At 39.7% G+C, this 22,798-nt stretch overlaps 1 protein-coding gene across 1 annotated transcript; it reads right to left on the reverse strand.

The window, feature by feature from the left end:
- Positions 1-16,790: 16,790 nt before the first annotated feature.
- On the reverse strand, positions 16,791-18,158 carry LOC110259000 (olfactory receptor 14J1-like). The gene has a single exon (XM_021082297.1). It carries the CDS (start codon positions 17,751-17,753, stop codon positions 16,791-16,793), a length of 963 nt encoding a protein of 320 aa, XP_020937956.1. The 5' UTR covers positions 17,754-18,158.
- Positions 18,159-22,798: the final 4,640 nt, after the last annotated feature.

The following is a 22,798-nucleotide window of genomic DNA, read 5'->3' on the forward strand; positions in this document are numbered from 1 at the left end:
TCCACCCCCACAACTGTTGACCCTTTAGCCATGTTGACCTCTTCCACCTCCCTTTCCCTTTGGTCATTGTGACTCTGTTCTCTCTATTTATGTGTTTGGTTTTATTTGGTTTGGTTATTTATTATGCATTTATGTATGTGTCTGTGTTGGTATTTACATATTTATTTTTATATTCTGCATATGAATTGTTTAGCAAAATTCTTCTGGTTGCCACTTCTCTTAGTTTTTCCTCACCTGAGAATATTTATTTATTTATTTATTTATTTTTAATTTATTTTTTATTGTTATTTCCCCAACACACTTTTTTTTTCCCACTGTACAGCTTGGGGACCCAGTTACCCATACATGTATACCTAATTTTTTCTCCCATTGTCGTGCTGCATTGTAAGTATCTAGACATAGTTCTCAGTGCTGCACAGCAGGATCTCATTGTAAATCCATGCCAAGAGCAATTGTTTGCATCCCTTGACCCCAAGCTCCCAATCCCTTCCACTCCCTCCCACTTCCCTTGGCAACCACAAGTCTATTCTCCAAGTCCGTGATTTTCTTTTCTGTGGAAAGGTTCATTTGTGCTGTATATTAGATACCAGATATGAGTGATATCATATGAATATTTATTTATTGCCTCTTAGGGACGCACCTGAGGCATATGGAGGTTCCCAAGCTAGGGGTCCAATCAGAGTTACAGCTGCTGGCCTACTCCACAACCACAGCAATGGGGGATCCAAGCCTCATCTGCAACCTACACACAACTCACAGCAATACCGGATCCCCAACCCACTGAGCAAGACCTGGGATCGAACCTACAACCTCATGGATACTGGTCAGATTCATTTCCACTGTACCACAAAGGGAACTCCGAGAATATTTTTATCTTACATCATTCCTGAAGGATATTTTCACTGGACATTGATTTTTTTCAGCACTATGCAGATGCTGTTTCACTTTCTTCTGGCCTCCATAATTCTAATGAGTAACCAGCCAGCTATTCAAATCACTGGTCTATTGTTAATATATTGTTTTTGTTTGGCCGGTTTTCAAAATTTTCTCTTTAGTTTTCATTATTTTACTTATATGGTTGTAGATATTTGGGGGGGTTGTTAATCTTTGGGGTTCTCTCTCAGCTCCTTGAACCTGTAGACATAATTTTTACCAGACTTGGGAAGTTTCTCATCATTATTTCTTCCATTTTTTAATATTACACATTTTCTTTTTTCCTATGGAGACTCTCCTGACAGAAATCTTAGGCTTTTGTTATTATCTTATAGAGTCCCAAGGTTCTGTTTTTTTTTTTTTTTTCCAATAATTTTTTTCTCTGTTTCTTAGATTGGAAATATTTTGCTAACCTACATTCAAATTTATGCTCTTTGCTTTGTTGTCTCCATTCTGCTACTGAGTCCATCTAATAGTTTTTCTTGGGGGGTGGTGAGCTCACTGCATGTGAAGTTCCTGGGGCTAGGGATGGACCTGCAACACAGCAGTGACCCAGCGCTGCAGTGATAACACTGGATCTTAACCTGCCATGCCAAGAGAATCCCATCCATATTTTGATGATTGTATTTCAGCTCTAAATTCTCATTTGCTTTTTGGTTGTTTTTGTTTTTGTTGTTTTGCTTTTTAGGAGCCACACTCATGGCAATGAAAAGTTTCATGCTGGGGTAAACTGAGCTGTAGCTGCTGGTTTACACTACAGCCACAGCGTCATGGGATCTGAGCTGCACCTGTGACCTACACAGCTCGTGGCAACACCAGATCCCCAACCACTGACAAGGCCAGGGATGAACCTGCTCCTCACGGTATTTTGGATTCGTTTCGCTGTGCCACAAGAACTTCTGCTTTTTCTTTGTAATTCTATTTCTTTGCTAAGACTTTCTACATTTTATGAGTATTTTGAATTGCTTGTTCAAAGTTTGTTTTTATATAACTGGCTTTAAATTCTTTTGCCAGATAATCCAACATCGTGTTTTCTCAGTGTTGGCTTGTTTATTTTTCTTATAAGTTGAAAGTTTTGTTATTCCTTTGCACACTCAGTATTTTGGATTGCATCATAAATTGTTTTAATGTTACAGTATGAGACTCTGGGTCTGTTTAATCCTATGGAGTCATTGCCTTTGTTTTTTGGTCACAATTAACTTGAGTTTGAGCATCAGGTTCCAACCTACCTCTTGTGGATTGCAGCTGCAATGTCAGTTCAAGTTTCAAAGCTTTTTGCAGTTCTTGAGATCTGTCTCACTGATTATCCTGTTCGTAGTCAGTTTGGAACCTGGAAGTTCAGTTTTTTGAAGTTTTTGCTATGCTGCTTAATATTGAATTCACACATATGAAACTTGCTCTCTCACTCTTATCTCCCTAGTAGTACCTGGTTTTATGGTCCTATTAGACTAGAGCTCTGTCGCAAGACATGTTCTACAATATTTTCTTAGCCTTTGCTGAAACTCATCTTGTCTTGCTTTACTTACCCATCTTCCTCTTTAAAATAGTTGCAGTGCTGTGAATACTTAACTTAAGCACAAGACCTAAAGCATAATTATCATGGGGCGAATGACATAAGCTGGTCAGGCACGCTGACCTGCAATGCACGCCTCTGCACAGCATGATATTCTCTAAGATAAGAAAAGAGGAGCTCATGGCCCAAGGGTATGAGGTGTACAGATATGCATAGCAAGGAATGAGGTGCAAATCTAGCATGCTGTCTGCAGAAGCACAGTGGTGATTCTCTAGATGCTATGCATAGATAGCTGAGGCCAAGCCAAGCTTCCTCAAATGCTAATGATTGTTAAATGCCTAAAGGTCAGAATAAAAGCTTAATCACCAACCAGGCTAAGTGATTTTTAAATAACTTTAAAAACCCTATATCCCACACCTACAACCCCCTCCTCACTTGAGTAATCCTCCAGAGCACAATAAAGCAGTGTGGTTTCTTGAGGCAGTGCTCTTGGTCCCTGAGACCTTGAGTCCCCCGGTTCCCACCTTTACTTAAGTAAATATCTCTGTGTCTTGTTTTATGTTAACGATTTTCCTTAAGTTTCACAGCACCCGTTCTTCAGCCCCATCCTCTGAGCTGGTCTCAGCAGAGCTCTAGCTACCCTGCTCTGGCATGCACTTTCTTAATTGCCCTCAGTCTATAGAGAAGAAGCAGGCAGACGAAAGAGAAAAATCAGTGGGTTGGTTTCTTTTCATGAAACTGCAGATCCCCAGAATGGAGAGTTGGGTTCCCTTCCAAGAGAGGAAGGTTCTATTCCCACTGCTGTGGACATGAGCTAGATATGAAATAAAAGAGAAAAGAGAAAAAAAATAACCGGAATTGATCTGTAACATCAGTTCTTATGTGGGTCTTTAGCCAGAGAGCCTTAAGCCTTGAACAGCAGCACCAGCTCTCCCTGGATCCCCAGCCTGCCAGCCCACCTGCAGGTTTTGGACTTACCAGCTTCCATAATCACATAAACCCAATTTCTTAACTAAATCTCTCAATAGATACACATCCTTTTAGTTCTGTTCTCTAGAGAATCTAGACTAATACAGACTTTGGTATCCCTCATTCCAAGCAATAGGAATTCATTTTCATGCTCCTTGAGCCAGAGACTCTCAGAGGGCTTTTCCCAGAGCTCACTGTGACTGTGGTATGAAGTTAGCCGTGTTACTTTTGTGCTTCTGATTGTGTTAAGCTTGGGCTGGGGTACTGTGGAGGGGAAAAGTGGTAAATATTGCCAGTTTGGTGACAGTATGAATTCTAGTATTCTTCCCCAATCCACCTGCTAATATTTACTTTTTCAGAGCTCGAATAGCTTCTCCTTGCATTCTGTTCATGTTTTATAGCTGCATTTAGTAGAAGAGATAAAGTGAGTGTGTTTACACCATCATCCAGGAAACTAGAATCTGTATTTGATTGACATTCAGTTAAACAAAATAGTCAAGGCTTATTTCCTCCAGATTGTTAGTTTTCCATATTGTTTTCACCTCTGTCAGTATAGGAGGGAGTTGGAACTATAACAGCGATTGTTGGTGGGTGTAGAAATAGCTGTGAGGTGGTGGAAGCACGACCAGCTTGCAATCAGTAGTCTTGAGTTTGAAGCTGGACATTACTGTTAAATACCAGTGCAATCTGAGTTAAGGCTATTATTCCTTAATTTCAATTTTTTTTTCTGTAAAATGAACATGAGTTTTAAAAACATGAATGCATAATTTTTAAAAACACAAATGTAATTTTTGAAATAAGTAACTGTAGAAAATGACCCATTGTTATTTGGGTGGCAGAATATGAGAGATAACATCTCTTGCATGCTTATTGTGTGTGATACTGTTTAATGCGATTAGTATACATTAACCTGTTTGATATTCATTACAGTCTCATGAGAGAGGTACTATTATTATCTTTTTTACAGATAAACAGCTGACCCACAACATTGCTAACTAGCTTTCCTAAGGTCGCATGTTTACCAACGGGTGGGTTATTGTTCACACTCAGGTACTCTGATTCTAAAAGCTATGTTCTTAACTGCTGTATATACTACATTGAGAATGAGCAGCATGTTTTATTATTTTCATGGAATCGTTAAAAAGAATGAGGACTGAATCAGTCTATTTGGAATATACCATTCAATTATTCCAGCTCATTTCACTACAAAACAAAAGAGAATCTTAAATTTTGGAGTTTGGATTCCTTCTTCTAATATAGTGAATAGGTCACTAGAATAACTTTAGAGGCCCCTACAGTACTTCTTTTCTCTCTGAGACTCTAGATCGTGACAATCACTAATCTGTACTAAATATATGTGCTCTCCAGTTGTACTAAGAAACAATCCATTCATTTCACATGGAGCAGCAGCTGCTTAAAGCAGTTAAAAACTGTCTCCTTGGTAATCGGCTGTTGTCATGCGGGGTTTTGTTCTATCAAGGTCACCAGGGGCCTCATTAGAAAACTTCAGATAATTATATTATTAAAATGTTATGAATGTTGTCACAAAGTCAGTAGGAACATAATTGTTTTAAGTGCCTCAAAACTATTTTCCCCAAAGAGCAAGATGATTTATCGGGGTGAGAAAACCAAATACTTTCAAGGTTGTCTCCAGAGGGCCCAGCTTTGTTAGGCAGTCCCTGCTGCTTCCAGCTCAATTTTGCCTCCTGGTTTTAGCAATTTCACAGTTTGACTTCTGCAGGAGGCCTCTGGGAGCAGGTTGCTCAACAAAGAACGTTAAAATACACTTCAAAGTTTAATCCCTTACCAGGGAAAAAGGTGGGCAACTGCAAACAACACACCACTCAACTGCAAAGTAAAGTCCTTACTATTGAAAAAGGAAGACATTTGGGGAAAGGCCTCAAGGGTGTTTTATTTTCTCCAAGAGCCACTAACTTCAGAATGAATGGGAAATGGACCTTGTTAATATCAACCCTTTATAGATTCATGCAGCCATTCATTCACTTATTTACTCATTTCATTCAATTATTTTGATAACCTAGATCATTGTTTTAGTGCCTTTCTATATTCAAAGTTCTCATTAAACCAAACAGTAATAATTCAGGTAACATATAAATGAGGAAGGTGGCTTATTTTGTAACATGGAAAGTTTTTTCCACTTGATATTTAATTGTAGCATTTTAAATAATTTTGTTTAATTTTGCAATGTTTTCTATAGTTTACTGCTCTTCATGAATCAGTGTATAGATTTTTCACATCTGGACACAATTTACTGTTGAGATTACAGTCTTAGGCCTGATGTTTGTTATCAGATTGTCTACAAATTATTTTTGTTAGGGGCCACATGGGGGCTCATTGTTGCAATGGCTCTTCATGCTGACCCAGGAGAGGGACCGCCTTGCTCAGGCGACATCCTGTTTTCGCCGCTCCTGCGGACTTTCCCAAGACTGCGAGACCCTTCCCCCTTCACCATGGGACACTACACACCTCCAGCTTTCTCAGGATTAGGAGACCACCCTACCGTGAGACACCTCTGACTTTCTCATGACTAGGTGACCACCAGAGTTCAGGTGCAGGCGAAAGATCGACTGAACTCCCTCCGCCTCAGGGAATCCCATTTCCCACCCGCGGGGTATAAGAAGGGCATGGGGGGGGGCAGGCTGGCTCTTCTCAAGGGTCGGTCACCCTCTCCCCTTCCACTCTAGTAAATTTTCTTCTCTTTGCCTAAACACCCAGCTTGTTCTCTTTTTCTCCGCGCTCACCTTACAATTTTTATCTAGCTTTGAAAGCTATATGCGTATTATAAATACATAAGGCTATGTACAGATTACAAACATACACACAATTAAATACATGTAATAAAATTGCATACTTGGAGTATTTCATTAGATTATACCAGCTTGTGAAACATGTATTATCACACTTAAGCATTTACAAAAAGTGGATTCTAAGCTAAGGAAGAATAACTTTAGGTAAAAACAGTCGTAATAATTCTGTGAGAAATCATCTCTTACCTCTATAGCTGCATCTTTTCATTCTGAACTCATAATTAAGTTGCCTTGTTCTAGAACTTCTGCTCTGATTACATTAGAAATAAATTAACCAACACTATTCTCTTCCCCCAGGTCCTCTGGTTTTTTTGGTGTGTATTAAATCAACAATAGTGTTTATTTGGAGGAAATGGATGGATGTGGTAAAGGGATAAGAGGAATATATTTCATCATATCTTTCATGTGTTTTATTTTCTAAATATGTGAAAGTATCAAAGTATCATCTATTCAATGATACTAAACTACATCCATAATTTTTTTTTGCTTTTTAGGGCCACACCTGGAGCATATGGAGGTTCCCAGGCTAGGGGTCTAGTCAGAGCTGTAGCTGCCGGCCTACACCACAGCCACAGCAACACGGGATCCAAGCCACATCTGTGACCTACACCACAGCTCACAGCAACGCCATATCCTTAACCCACCGAGCAAGGCCAGGGATCGAACCCACAACCTCATGGTTCCTAGTCTGATTCGTTTACTCTGTACCACAATGGAGACTCCTTACAGCCATTATTAAATAAGTGATTGCATGGAAGAAAGAAGTGTATTATGCAAGGGCATTCTCATGTTATTAATTGGCACAGGACATATTTTTTTATCCCTTTCAGAATGGCAGAGAGCACATTTTAAGATGGTGTTAACATCATCTCATTTAATTCAAATGGAAATTATCTGCTTTCCTTTTTTTTTGTCTTTTCCAGGGCCAAACATGTGGCATATGGAGTTCCCGGGCTAGGGGTTGAATTGGAGCTGTAGCTGCCGGACTACACCACAGCCACAGCAACACGGGATCCAAGCCACGTCTGCGACCTACACCACAGCTCATGGCAACACCAGATCCTTAACCCACTGAGCAAGGCCAGGGATCGAACCCGAAACCTCATGGTTTCTAGTCGGATTCATTAACCACTGAGCCACGAAGGGAACTCCTGCTTTCTTAATTTTAATTTGATTTAGTTTAAGGATGGTTAGGTGGTATCTATAATCTGGAGGGAGAATACCAAGTGGAGGACGTAAAACAACCATGTCTTCAAGATCCCACCCAGGCTCCAGACATGATTTCAGCTGATGCAACAAATAGGAAACAGACTCCAGCACAGATGAAGGCCCCAGGACCAAGATCTTTTAAGGAGCTGTTAAACCTCAAAATAAACAGAGCCAAAAGGATTGTTAAAATTCACACTTAATGACCTAAATCCTCCTTCCCTGGTTCCCAAGCCCCCTTCCCCCTTCTCCATGAGACTTCCTGACTTAGCATATGAAACCCTAACTATAAAAAAGCCCTTGCTGCAGTAGCAGGAGGCCTGAGTTCTCTCTGCTCAGTGCTTCTGGCCGCTCTGTTGGTCAGCAAACCAGTTTGCCATCTCAGTGCTCCAGTCTTTGTCTCCTTCAACTTCGCCATCCTAACAAGAATCATAAATCAAATTCTTAATGTCTAACTGACCACTGTCTTTCCCCGCTAGTCTCTTGGTGTATACTTTAAGATATAAACAAATTTAAAATTAATCTGAACAAACAAAACAGTAAATATCTTACTGATTTTTATTAATATATTTGAGTAAGTGTGATAGGGATGGAGAAGACACAGGTTGTTGTAGAAGTCCCAGTAGAGGATCATGGATAGAGAGGGAAATCTAGGGGACTTTGGGGAGATCACTGTAAGGTAGTAAGTTGCTCCAGAAAAGCCAGCAGAACAAGGCAGGCTTGCTTGACTAGTGGAGGTACAAGAATTGCCTCGGATCATTGGGTCAGGGATGGGATGAGGCCTGCATTCAGATTCAGACCAAGGGCAGGAGTCTGAGGACCACCCTTTTGCTGATTTGAATACACACCTTACTGGACACCAAGGAGGAGAACCACTACTTCCAGAAAAGAAGAAGTGGTCTTTTTTGACCCCCCACTCCCCTTGAATGATAGAACTGTAGCCCACCGGATCCTCAGGTCAGAGCGTCCGTGCCTGCCTGCTTGGATCTCTCATAAGTGTCCTATCCTAATAAATCTATTTCTTGCCTATCGATTTGTCTCTCGCTGAATTCCTTCTGCACGGAGACATGAAGAACCTGAACCTCAGTGAGTCCAGACACAGGGTGAATGATTCTAATTTAAAACTGTGGGTTTAAGTCCCAATCTGGGTTTTAGGCTGGGTTTGAGTCCTGGCACCTGGGTTCGAGTCCTGGCACCTGGGTTCAAGTCCCAATCTGGTTTGGGCCATTAATACTGTCAGTTTCAAGTTTATATATATATGTGTATATGTATATGTGTAAAAATATATATATTATATTTGAGTATTTGTGTATATGTATTACACACACACACACACACACACACACACACACACACACACACACACACACTGATAATGACTTAAGAGTTAAATTCTGCTTAATGGCCGACTGGGAAACTTTTTTTTCCTGTCTTTTTAGGGTCGCGCCTGTGGCGTATGGAAGTTCCCAGGCTATGGGTTGAAATGGAGCTGTAGCTGCCGGCCTAGGCCACAGCCATATCAACTGGAGATCCGAGCCTGCATGTTCGACCTACACCACAGCTCACAGCAATGCTGGACCCTTAACCCACTGAGAAAGGCCAGGGATTGAACCTGCATCCTCATGGATGCTCACCAGATTCGTTACTGCTGAGCCACAACAGGAAATCCCGGAAACTATTTTTTTTACTTAAAGCAAAAACTGCTTTTTTCTTTGCAACCCATTCCCATGATTGTCTCATTCTAGCTTCACCCAGGTCCAACTGCAAATTCATATCAGATGAAAATATGTATCAGGTGAAAACATGGAATCATGAATACAGCGAGCATGATTCTGGAGCCACGTAACCTCTGCACTTTCAAACAATGTGATAGAGTAAGGCATTGCAATTTTTAGTTTGAAAATATGATTAAATGAAATTTGAGAGAAGATATTCAAAACACCAGGTCATGTAACCATAATGTTTCTGTTTTGCCTGTTCAAAGGTTGTCTCTTGTAGAAAACCTCAGATTAAACCTCATTTTGGAATACTTATGTTACTATGCAACACAAGTTCTAGTGATCTAACTTTAATTTCATCCTGCCGGGTATTCATCCTTTAGTACTTCTCGGGTGAAAATTATTTTTATGATTATGTCAAATATACCTTAGGGGAAAATGATTCCATTTTCTCTGTTAAATTCAGGAAGCACCTAATATGTTCTCCTTTTTCATTTAGTTAAATGATTTCCAAAGGGATATTTTTAATAAGCAGTAGTACTGCAGTGCCTGGCAACCATGACTTGGCATGTAAATAGTTAATACACTGCTTTCCAAAAGTCTATTATGTAAACCCAAGTGAGACTACATGCTTCTCTTACTTACCAGAGTCATTCTGAAATTTGTCATATCCTTCCAGGTGCTGTTCACGAGTAAAGAGTTTTTATTGTTGTATATTCAGCCCAAAAGATGAGTACATCTTTGAAAAAACAAATTCTTTTCTCTAGGACCAAAATGTATATTTCAGGATGATGAACAAGTGTTTTCATTTGTGAACGTTCTATACAAAGATGAAAACAGGCATGACATTTTTTTTTCACTTCCAATTCTCCCACCTTTTTTTTTTTTCCAGTCTATTTGTCTTTTTAGGGTGGCACATGTGGCATATGGAGGTTCCCAGGCTAGGGGCTGAATTGGAGCTGTAGATGCTGGCCATGACCATGGCCACGCAGGATCCAAGCTGTGCCTGCAACTTACACCACAGCTCACGGCAACACTGGATCCTTAACCCACTGAGCGAGGCCAGGGATAGAACACACATCCTCATGAATACTAGTTAGGCTGGTCAACCACTGAGCCAAGACGGGAACTCCTATCCCTCCTTTCTTATTTGTCACTGTCAGTTTTACTCTGAATTGAAATGCTTCCTTTTGAATCATTTCAAGGATAAAGCCTCATTTTGGAAGTGGCATCCTTTAAAACAATGGCTTTAAAACACTGTCTTTTGAAAACCTTGTTGCTGTTTGACCTGTTGGGATTGACAGATGATATCTGCTTCTGGGATAATTCACAAATTTACAACTCTTGGCTTGATCAGACCACACTGGTGACCAATAGTCTTAATAGTCCCTCAACTTGACTGGAGTTTAGACAGGTTTCTTCCTGACTCTAGCCCCTGACTTTCTTTAATATTTTCACAGTAGAAAGGAGTTCCCATCGTGGCTCAGTGGTTAATGAATCCAACTAGTATCCATGAGGACGTGGGTTTGATTCCTGGCCTCGATCAGTGGGTTAAGGATCAGGCATTGCCATGAGATGTGGTGTAGGTTGAAGACATGGCTCAGATCTGGTGTTGCTATGGCTGTGGGATAAGCCAGCAGCTGTAGCTCCGATTTGACCCTAGTCTGGGTACCTCCATATGCTGCAACTGCGGCCCTAAAAAGACCAAAAAAAAAGGAAAAAAGAAAATTTGTAACTCTAAAGTCTTTTTAGGGCCACACCCACAGCATATGGAGGTTCTCAGGCTAGGGCTCGAATCAGAGCTGTAGCCACTGGCCTATACCACAGTCACAGCAATGCCAGATCTGAGTCACATCTGCGAATACACCACAGCTCACAGCAACACTGGATCCTTAACCCAATGAGTTGAGGCAGGGATCAAACCTGTGTCCTCATGGATGCTAGTCAGATTCGTTTCTGTTGAGGAACTCCTCTCTCCCCTTTAAGTCATAAATATTTTTAAAATCTTCCTTCCAGTTTTATGACCTAGGAATCTCTTTCTCAACCAGGGAGTGACTCCTTTGAAATGTAATCCTCAAAGAAGATACCTTTGCTCTCTCATCTGGTCTCTGTGGGAGGGGGAGTCTAACCTCCACAGTTGCTTTGCTCCAAGTTCTAAAACTGCCTCCTGTCAAGAAGATACAAAGAGCTTACTTTTGTTTTGGGTAGAACCAATTAGCAAACACAGCTGGCCTTCAGTCCCTCTGCCTCAGCCCTTCAAAACTCTCCAACCCTTTTTTTCAGCAAAGCTGAGCTTAGACCGAGTTCTATCTTTTCTCCTCTATTGCAATAGCCTTGAATAATGTCTTCCATCCCTTTTCCTTTGTCCAGTGCAATTTATACTTTGACAGTGATACTCATTGGGTGACTAACCCTCATCTTTGCATCTCCTTCCTGCCTGCAGAATTTTCTGTCTGCCATATCTCTTTCAAGCTTACTTGTTCAGTGTTTTATCTTCAGACCCTGTTATGAGGCCAGAATGGTCCATCTCCAGATTTTCCTTTCAATTTCAGGCACCATGGTGGGCCAGTTAGCAATCAACTCAAGACCAGTGTTGTTTGGTGTTTAAGGGCAGCTCAGGCAACTAAACCCCAGAGGTCCCTGGCTTCTCCCTAAATGGACATGACAAGTTCTTCTCTCAATAATACCCTCAATTTATCCAACCTTTCCCTCTTTAGATTATTCCAGAAAGGGGACATCAGAAAAATGTGGATAATCGTGCTGCTATCTTTACTCATCTCATTTCCTTTTTTAGTTAGTTATATCTTGTACTAAAAAATGAGGAAGACATTTCTCTAACTTTTCCTGTTATGTTTCGGAACTCAGTTAAGCCTTAGTATGTGCAATAATCTCTCTGGGCATGAGGAGAACCTCATCTGTTGACTACTACCAGCGCGGTTGTTGATTTTCCAAAAGTGGAAATGAATCTGACTAGGAACCATGTGGTTGCGGGTTCAATCCCTGGCCTCGCTCAATGGGTTAAGGATCTGGCATTGCTGTGAGCTGTGGTGTAGGTCGAAGACGCGGCTCCCATCCTGCATTGCTGTGGCTGTGGCGCAGGCCAGCAGCTATAGCACCAATAAGGCCCCTAGCCTGGGAACCCCCATATGCCGCAGGTGTGGCCCTAAAAAGACAAAAGACAAAAAAAAAAAGAGACTGTCGTTTTGCTTCATGATTCAGTTTTTTATCCTTTCTTTCTCTATTAAAAGTTCTATCACCACAACAACTATATGGATGTGTAGAAAGATTAAGAGCGAAGAGAGCTCCTATTTATTAAGAGCTTATTAAATATCAAATAGTATTTTAAGTGTCTTACGTGTGTTAACATCCAGCAAGCTCCACAATACTATAAATTACTATTACTAACCCTATTTTACAGGTAAAAAGACTAAGGCAGAGAGATTAAAAAACCATTAATAGTCATATAGCCAGAAAGTAGGGAAGCCTTGGCAATCTCAGTCAAGCCTTTTAACATCTATAATGCTCTCAAGGAAAAATAATTTATTCTCAGGTAAAAAAGAGTAAAACACATTAAAACTTTAAAAATATCACCTCACACAGACACACACTTTATTTGCAGCAGAGAAGTCCAGATCTACCTTGCTAGTGGAAAGTAGAGTTAACGATTACAAAATTGTTTAATGCACCCGAGTTTGAGATACTCTTAGTCCACATTGGTCTTATTCTGTATCAACCAGGAGAAGGCCTGGCATAAGACAGATCCTGAACACATGGCTTTAAATGAATCCTTGTGGAGTTCCCGTCGTGGCGCAGTGGTTAACGAATCCGACTAGGAACCATGAAGTTGCGGGTTCGGGCCCTGCCCTTGCTCAGTGGGTCAAGGTTCCAGCGTTGCTGTGAGCTGTGGTGTAGGTCGCAGACATGGCTTGGATCCTGCGTTGCTGTGGCTCTGGTGTAGGCCGGCAGCTACAGCTCCGATTCGACCCCCAGCCCGGGAACCTCCATATGCCGCAGGAGCGGCCCAAGAAATGGCAAAAAGACAAAAAAAAAAAAAAAAAAAAAAAAAATGAATCCTTGAATAATCTGTGTAAAAATTACATGTCTGTGGAGCTCCCTGGTGGTTCAGCGGGTTAAAGACCACTGTTGGCACTGTGGCTCAGGTCCCAGCTGTGGTGTGGGTTTGATCCCTGGAACTTCCACATGTGGAACATGCAACAACAACAACAACAAAAAAAAAAAAAAAAAAAGAATTATATGTTTGAATGATGGATTATTCTGTTTATGAATTTAAAAATAAATAACTCATCTGATTGTGTACTTTCATGTTATAATGGAATTCATATAGAAAACACAAAAATTAGAATTATTAGAAATTAATAGTGGCTAAATTTAAATTTAAAATATAAGAATTAGTGTGGTATTCCTTCTTAACAGTTGCAGTTCTCAAATTTCTTAGTTGCAACACATAGAGCCAATCCTAGCTGTATTAGCTACACCACAGGTTCTCTTGGAAGGCATGATAGTAAAGTTTGGAAAATATGAGCCCAGGGCAGTGAAACTGACCTAGCACAGAGCGCACTGCTGACAGTGCTGGACACAGACTCTGCATTTCCTCCTGTGGGAGTGGGGGAGTAGATTCCAGACTCCACTACTTCTGCTCCCCAAAGCTGAACGCCTCTACCACCAGCTGCGTTAGAAATGGATACCACTTGGTTCCTGCCTCTCACATTGCTTTTCTTTAAGTCAAAGTCTCAGGCTGGAAAATCTAATCTCAGAACCCAAGGTCCCATGCCTGCATTCTAGCCGTAAGGGATACCAGGAAAGGGGGTTTTACTCTGTCTTGGGAGATAGTAGTAGGAGTAGTGCGGGAATTCCTACCCTCTATAACATTGTTCAAAGATGCTCAGTATGTGCAATGCATGTTTAACGAATAGAAAGTGAGTCAGGTTTATAGTAATCACACACACATGAAATCATAAAGTCTATTGAAAAATGTGAGCTACTTTTGTAAAGGAGAATTAGCAAAATGTGATTTAGCATAAACAACAAAATTTTTAGTATTTCTTGGTAAAAAGACACTATGTAACAGCACATTTTTGAAGTTAATTGATCAATTTTGAAGGATTGAATGCTCTCAAGAACAAACACGGTATTTATTGAAATAAATGAAACGGTTCAAAATAAGAATACAAGGCAATAAAAATATTATATAGATCAAAGAATGGTTCTTTACCTGTCGCTACAGTAGACAATACCATATTACTTAATTAGCTTAAATATATAAAAATACAGATTAATAAAAACCTGAAGGCATAGAAATAGAGATGAAAATTGACATGGTTTCTCTTTGTAATTCAGCAGGCCCATTACATAATAGGTCAATAAAATAAATATTTCATACATTGTGTTAACGTATTTAATTGATGTGCAACTTAGGAAAAAATATAATTTACCCATTATTGCAGATGGATTGAACAGTCTAATAACTGATGAGGAAAAAAGATCTGATTACTAGTCATTTAAGACTATTGCTTGGTGGAGTTCCCACGGTGGCACACTGGGTTAAGAATCTGACTAGAGCAGCTCAGTGGAGGTGCAGGTTGCATTCTCCACCCAGCTCAGTCGATTAAAGGATCCCGTGTTGCCGCAGTTGTGACATAGGTTGCAGCTGTGGCTTAGATTCAGTCCCTGGCCAGGATTCAATATCTGGCCCAGGAACTTCCATATGCCATGGGTATGGCCATAAAATTTAAACAACAAAAAAGACTATACCTTAGTAATTTATACCTGTTAAGCTTTGTGGCTACAACCTTTGAAAACTCATATTCGGAGTTCCCGTCGTGGTGCAGTGGTTAACGAATCCGACTAGGAACCATGAGGTTGCGGGTTCAGTCCCTGGCCTTGCTCAGTGGGTTAACGATCCGGCGTTGCTGTGAGCTGTGGTGTAGGTTGCAGATGCGGCTGGGGTCCCGCGTTGCTGTGGCTCTGGCGTAGGCCGGTGGCTACAGCTCCGATTCGACCCCTAGCCTGGGAACCTCCATATGCGGTGGGAGCGGCCCAAGAAATAGCAACAACAACAACAACAGCAAAAGACAAAAAAAAACAAAACAAAACTCATATTCAACTTATTTGATATAAGATTGTGTAGAAAAAAATACTTTGAAAAAGCAGAATCAGAAGTTCCTGTGGTGGCACAGTGAAAACAAATCCCACTAGGAACCACGAGGTTGCAAGTTCGATCCCTGGCCTCACTCAGTGGGTTAAGGATCTGGCATTGCCGTGAGCTGTGGTGTAGGTTGCAGATGCAGCTTGGATCCCAAGTTGCTTTGGCTGTGGTGTAGGCCAGCAGCTGTAGCTCCATTTCGACCCCTAGCCTGGGAACCTTCACATGCCTCAGGTGCCTCCCTAAAAAGCAAAAAAAAAAAAAAAAAAGAATCAAAGAGGGACTGAGAAAATGGCTTTACCACTATAAAACACAGATTTCTAGTATTTATAAATCTTTTCACATAATGAATGAAGAATAAAAATTTTTAAATTAAAATAGATAATATGAAAAATAAATAAAAATTGTAAACATCTTTAACCTCTTAATCTACCACATTAAAAATAATTAAAGGTAAAATATTGTAGCTATAAAAATTAAAAATGAAAAATCCCCATAATAGCCAATGCTGTGTGTATTTTATGTACTTTTGCGTTGCAAGCATTTGTTATGGTTTTAACCACCTAACAGAATCTCTATAAATATTTATTGAATGAATTCATAAATCATGAGAGACATGGAATTGACATGGCTACATGTTGCTAATAGCCACGTAAAGTGATTTAATATTTTTGGAAATAATATAGTCATATATTCAAAACAGCTTAACATGTATACAGTTTGACTCAGCAACCCCATTCCATGGAATTTTGAAGAGCAGAAATTCAATTTTTAGCATAACTTATAAAATAAAATTGGAAATGACATAGGTTACTTGTTATACAAAATAGGTGAATGCGTTAAATGTATTATATGAATTCCACTGAATATTGTGCATTCAATGAAAGAAGAAAATTATAAAAAAATTGTAATAGTAAAACCATGTAGGTTTATGTAATAATTGTATATAAGTTTGCACCAATATGCAAAATTGGCATTTATAAAGACAAAAATTAAAATAGACATTTGAAATTAAATGATTGGTTAATGGAGTTGTGGATAAATTGTCACTTTTTACTACCATTATTGTCACATTGTGTATGCAGAGCTTTTCAAAAAGTGTGCTATTTGTGTTGGGTATATCTGTGTATGTGTATGTACCTGTGTGTCTTTGCGTATTGGAAGGAAAAGGAAAGTAGTGGGCTTATATGAAAAGAAAAATGAAAAGATTATATGTAATTTTCTTTTAATTTGAAAGAATAACAAAAAATTGGTTTCAACGACTAATAAAATGAAGATATCAGATGAAGAGTTTCTGTAGTGATGATACTTACAGTGCATGATTTATCAATAGGAAAAAAAGTGTTACTTTTCCTTAACATTACTGAACATATATTACAAATATATATTTCATATATATATATATGTATAATGAATTCCAATTATTAAAAAGGTTCCTTGGGTGTAATATTGGCCATCCATCAACAGTAGGACAAAAATGTTTTTTTCTTGGTGAATTCACCATCCAACAGTAATTTTCTTAAAGCTTCCCTCATGGTCTTATTCCTCAAGCTGTAGATAATAGGATTCAGTGTTGGCGGCACTACTGTATAAAAGAGAGATATCATAATATCAAAAGCAGTTGGAGAATCTGAAGTTGATTTTAGAAACTCAAAGATGCCTATGGAGAGAAAAAATGACACAACAAAGAGGTGGGGCAGGCAGGTGGAGAAGGCTTTGGAGCGGCCCTCGGCAGAGGGAATTCTTAGAACTGTGGAAAAGATGTGGATGTAGGAGTGGGCAATGGAGATGAAGCAGATGAATGCCAGCACCGTCATGAAGGCCGCCACTCCAATCACTCCCAGGTAATCATTGGAGCAGGAGAGCTTCAGCAACTGGGGGATATCACAGAAGAACTGATGGATGACTTTGGCCCTACAGAAGGTGATGGAGAACGTGGCAGCTGTGTACAGGATCCCAGAGGTGCCTCCACTCAGCCAGACAGCTATCACAGCCCACTCGCAGGCTCTGGGATCCATGATGGCCTCGTAGTGCAGTGGGAGGCAGATGGCTGCATAGCGGTCATAAGACATCACTGTGAGAATGGCCACCTCAGCCCAGGCCAAAGACGTGAAGAAGAAGACCTGCAGCATGCACTGACCGTGGCTAATACAGCCATTGCCTGTCAGTGAAGTGTCAATGGACTGCGGGGCCGTGACAGAAATGAAGGCGAGGTCCAGGAAGGAAAGATGCTTCAAGAAGTAATACATTGGGGATTGGAGATGTTGGTCCGGCGTTGTGACGGCAATAATGATGACGTTACCTGCTAAGGCTGACAGGTACATCAGCAAGAAAAGCAATGCAGGTAAGATCTGCAGCTCACGAGTGTTGGAAAATCCCATGAGGAGGAATCCGCACGTTGTGGTTACATTTGCCATAACCATGTTGAAGATACAAATTGGGTTGGCAACTGGAAGATAAAGAGGATAGGGGACATGCAGTAGAGAAATGTTAAAATAAATTATTCATTTATTCATCGCTGCTTCTTTCCACAATTTATTTTTAAGCACCTGTTATTCATCAGTTGTGCCCTAGATGGTGGGAATCCAAAGACGAATATATGTATGTTTCTTGTGTTCATAGCACTTTCAGAAACACTAGTAAACCAGTAGTTACAGCTAGGTGCAAAGTGTGGTTACATCACTGGTCCTGTCATAGAAAAACAGATGCATTTGCACCACTAAAAAACGCTATTCCATTTCCACAAGTGAAACCAATTGCTTTGCTTTAAGTCAAGAACAGAAAGTCAGGGGCGTTCCTGCTGTGGTGTAGTGGGTTAAGGATCCAGCCTTGCCAAAGCTGGATATAGGTCACAAATGCAGCTTAGATTTGATCCCTGGCCTGGGTACTTCCGTTAAAAAAAAAAAAAAAAGAAAGAAAAAAAGCAAAAACTCAGTGATCAGCTCTTGGTTAGAGGTTTCTTAAAACTGGATGGATTTTATTTGTGTATAGTACATTGTTGTATTTTAGAAGATTGAGTGGCCTTTTGGAGGAAATATGGTTAGATGGGTGATACCTAAGGTTCTTTCCTAACCAACAATTCCACTATAGGGAAAGCCCCTGTAATTATGGAGCCAAGGGCCAAATTATGTAGCGTTATTGCCTTTCCTGTTAAGATTTTATTCTCATTGAAATCAAGGGCAAAAAAATTTATGAAAGGGATACTTCTATTTCACTCAAACATACTGTTTACTATGATTTTATAGAGCTTCTCCTAGTATGTAACAAATTTCTCTTTGAAATATTTTAAATCATTAAATGTTTATTCACCTTTTACTACATACAAAGGCACTTGTAAAGAAGAGGAGTCAGTGTGATTGCTCTGAGGTGGTTTTAAATGTGGAAGGAAAACATTCCAATAGCCAATCTAAACTTCAGAAAGGGAATCTGAAGAGGTATAAAGTGACCTACAATTCAGAGAAGAGAGAAGTCAAGTTTGAGTTCATCATCCCATCCCGTGTTTGGGGCTTTGCGGGGTGGAAATAAATAAAAGTTCTCTCTTTGTTAAAATGTACATCAGTATATGAGGGCTGATGGGTCACTTAGGAGTGTCTCATATTCCTGCATTTTTTTCCTTCCTCTGTGAGTTCTGGGCAACAACTGGGAAAAAACTGCTGAGTGAGACCATCTCTTGGGCTTTATTCTAAACCATGTGAAATTTCACCAGAGTTTTTGTGGCTCTCATTAACTCAGGTTCTTAGAACTGATATCTGGAAGAATCTTAAATCTTTAGATCAACGCCCCCTCCCCACCTCTCAGTCTGAGAGGCTTTTGTTAGGCCGTTCAATGGCCTCCCTCATTCTCTTTATTTTTTTCTCTTCTCTAATGTCCATCTCCTGTTCATGGTTCAGGGTTATTCTATCTCCCTCTTGTCCCTTCCATGAAGAATAATCTTGACATTTGCCTCCTCGCCCTTCTACACTGTACTGTCTGGCAGGGGTCAGGAGTTTTAGGTTTATAATAAAAATCCATATTAAATTTAAAATTTTTAAATTTTGTTTTGTCTACCAAATTTAAAAGCCCCCTTTCTCTTTCTCTGTGAATGTGAATCTTGAGGTTAATCTACCTAGAATATCCCCAACTTAATACATTTTTATTAAAGCCTTGCACTGCTAATAAAAAAATAGGAAGTTAATAAAGATTAAGGATATGCTTTCAACATAATTTCAATGTAATTTCTCCCTTTCTGTGTTTTGTTTTTTGTCCCCCTTTTCCTTAAACTGATAAAATAATAAACCACATTATTGTTCACAATTAATTTTGATTTTGGTACATTAAATGTTTTACGGTGACAAAATGACACCAGTAAATTTTTTTTAGGACCGCACTTACGGTATATGGAAGTTTCAGGCTAGAGGTCGAACCGTAGCTAACAATGCTGGCCAGAGCCAAGCCACAGCAACGCAGGATCTGAGCAGCGTCTCTCACTGCAACACGGGATTCCCCACCACTGAGCAAGGCCAGGGATTGAACCCACATCAGCATTGATACTAGTCGGATTTGTTTCTGCTGCACCACCGTGGGAATTCCCATACACCAGTAATTATTAACAGGGAAATTTAAAAACAACAATTTTGAGGATTTTCATGAGATAGACACCATGATAGAGTTTGTCATAAAATATGCCTCATTTAATCCACACAATTTGGATTTTTTAAAAATCTGCTGTGGACTAAGGTTTTTTTTTTTTTGGCTGTGCCTATGGCATGTGAAAGTTCCCAGGCCAGGGACAGAACCCACACTGCAGCAGCAGCAATGCCAGATCCTTAACCTGCTGTGCCACCAGAAAACTCCAGGCCTAAGCTTTTTTTTTTTTTTAAATTTTTTTTTTTTTAATTTTGCTTTTTAGGGCAGGCCTAAGCATTTTAATATCTATTTTTAAAAGAAAAAAAAAAGGTTCAGAAAAATGCTTAAGTAACAGAATTGGGTCTGAATACCAAAATTTTCCTTTGCAATTCATACCATAGCCTTACATCTGAATCTATAAGTATTTATGAAAGACATGAGGAAACACTGGGAGGAAAAAGCCAAAATTATACTGAAGGTTTATCTCTGCAAGGCCTTGTCTTTCACAGTGACATTGGAGACTCTCTGAAGAACCATGTTGCAGTATAGTTACTTTACTGAATATTTACATAAACACATAAAACATTAACCCTTCCTGTGGAATTCCCGTCGTGGCTCAGTGGTTAACAAATCCGACTAGGAACCGTGACGTTGCGGGTTCGATCCTTGGCCTTGCTCAGTGGGTTAAGGATCCGGCGTTGCCGTGAGATGTGGTGTAGGTTGCAGATGCGGCTCAGATCCCGAGTTGCTGTGGCTCTGGCATAGTCCGGCGGCTACAGCTCCGATTAGACCCCTAGCCTGGGAACCTCCATATGCTGTGGGAGCGGCCCTAGACAAACCAAAACCCAAAAATAAAAAAAAAAATTTTTAAAAATTAGTACCCTTCTCAATTTACTGGTTTTCCTTAAATTACTCATTTTGTAATATATTAACAGGAATTAAATACATGGTCTTTGTCAATCTGTTTATTTTCCTCATTGAATGAATAGTCTTGCTTTTTCAAACTCAATTTGAAGAACATAACGTTCTGTCAGTTTACATAAGATTTTCTTGTTCCTCATTCAAGATTGGAAAACTTACCACAGCTGCTCTGGTGTGTGTGTAGTTGTCAAAACTGATCATGAAATTCTCACCTTTCTCACCTATAATGACATCTTTTTAAACATGTTGTTTCCCGTGAGAACCCAGAGTTTTTTTGTTTTTTTTTTTCAGTGGTGGTGGTGAGTGCTGTTTTGTTTTTGCCTCTTTGATAATGGAAGCCTGAACTGAATGGCAAAAATATTTCATTTTCTCTGTCTCTCTGTCACCTGCAACTTGGAGCCTTTGAAGTTTTCACACAGAGGGGAAGTGGTTCAGTAAACTCTGAGTTTTTGTGTCCCTTGCTCAGTGGTTCTCCAACTTTAGCATAGCTACCGAAGCCCCACACTCAGTAACTCGGATTCAGGAGGGCTGAGGTGACATCCTGAATTCGAATGCCTAACCAGCTCTCAGATGATGCTGCTGATCTGAGTGCCACATTTGGAGAACCACTGTGAGAGCTAAATCCTGTATTCCAGAAAGGCAAACAAGATTTTAAACATTAAAAGAAATGAATCTTTTAATGTCAGGTGTCTTCAAAAACTAGAAGTCGAGTTGACGGTTATTTTTGTGTTATAAATTGAGATCTCTGCATTGCATCTCAGATTTGAAACAGCTGTTTTGGTCATCCATTATGACCTTTAAAACATAGAACTATCTTCTAAAAGATCCTAGGAGTTCTCTTGTGGTGCAGCAGGTTAAGGATCTGGTGTTGTCATTGCTCAGGTCACTGCTGTGGTGTGGGTTCCATCCCTGGCCTGGAACTTCCATATGCCTCAGGCATAGCCCAAAAAAAAAAAAAAAAAATCCTAAAACAAATTTAGCAACAGTAACAGAATTTAATAAAGAGGGTCAGACCACTAGAATTTATTATTTAAATCTTTGCAACTACTTTATAAGATACTTTGAAATGAATGTAAACCCACAACATTGTTTTGTAACTTCTGAGTTCTCTTACCATCTTTTATATACACTATTAATAAACTTTTAATAATAATAATATGACCACAAAGTTATTAAATTTATATTGCAGAGATTTCCTCTGAACCTCTAAAGAGGGTTCAGTAAAATATATACTATATTTTATTTTTTTTATTTTTTATTTTTTTGTCTTTTTTTTTTTTGCCATTTCTTGGGCCGCTCCCGCACATATGGAGGTTCCCAGGCTAGGGGTCCAATCGGAGCTGTAGCCAGAGCCACAGCAACACAGGATTCGAGCCACGTCTGCGACCTACACCGCAGCTCATGGCAACGCCGGATCCTTAACCCACTGAGCAAGGCCAGGGATAGAACCCACAACCTCATGATTCCTAGTAGGATTTGTTAACCACTGAGCCATGACGGGAACTCCCTATACTATATTTTAAAGGCTGCATAGCATTCTACTTAAAATACTTTTCGTTTACTAATTTAAAACCTCCCAACAAAGTCAAGAACCAAATGGTTTCAATGGTGAATTCTACTAAAAAACTAAAGAATTGATATTAACTCTTCTCAAATGTTTCCCAAAAATAGAGGACATAGAGGACAAGGGAACACTTTCAAACTCACTTTATAAGATCAGCTATACCCAGATACCAAAGCCAGACAAGTACACTACAAGAAAAGCAACTTACAGCCAATATCCCTGATGAATATAGATACAAAATCCTCAGTATAATATTGGCAACAAAATTCAATAGCACATTGAAAAGAATATACAGGATGATCAAGTGGCATTTATTCCTGGGATGCTTGGATGTTTCAAGACAAATTAATTAATGTGATACACAGTGTATACAGAATG

Source organism: Sus scrofa, unplaced genomic scaffold, assembly GCF_000003025.6.
Source record: "Sus scrofa isolate TJ Tabasco breed Duroc unplaced genomic scaffold, Sscrofa11.1 Contig61, whole genome shotgun sequence".
Taxonomy (NCBI): domain Eukaryota; kingdom Metazoa; phylum Chordata; class Mammalia; order Artiodactyla; family Suidae; genus Sus; species Sus scrofa.

What these genes read in the sequence shown, in the direction of transcription:
- LOC110259000 (XM_021082297.1), bottom strand. Translation starts at nt 17,753, where the DNA reads ATGGTTATGGCAAATGTAACCACAACGTGCGGATTCCTCCTCATGGGA.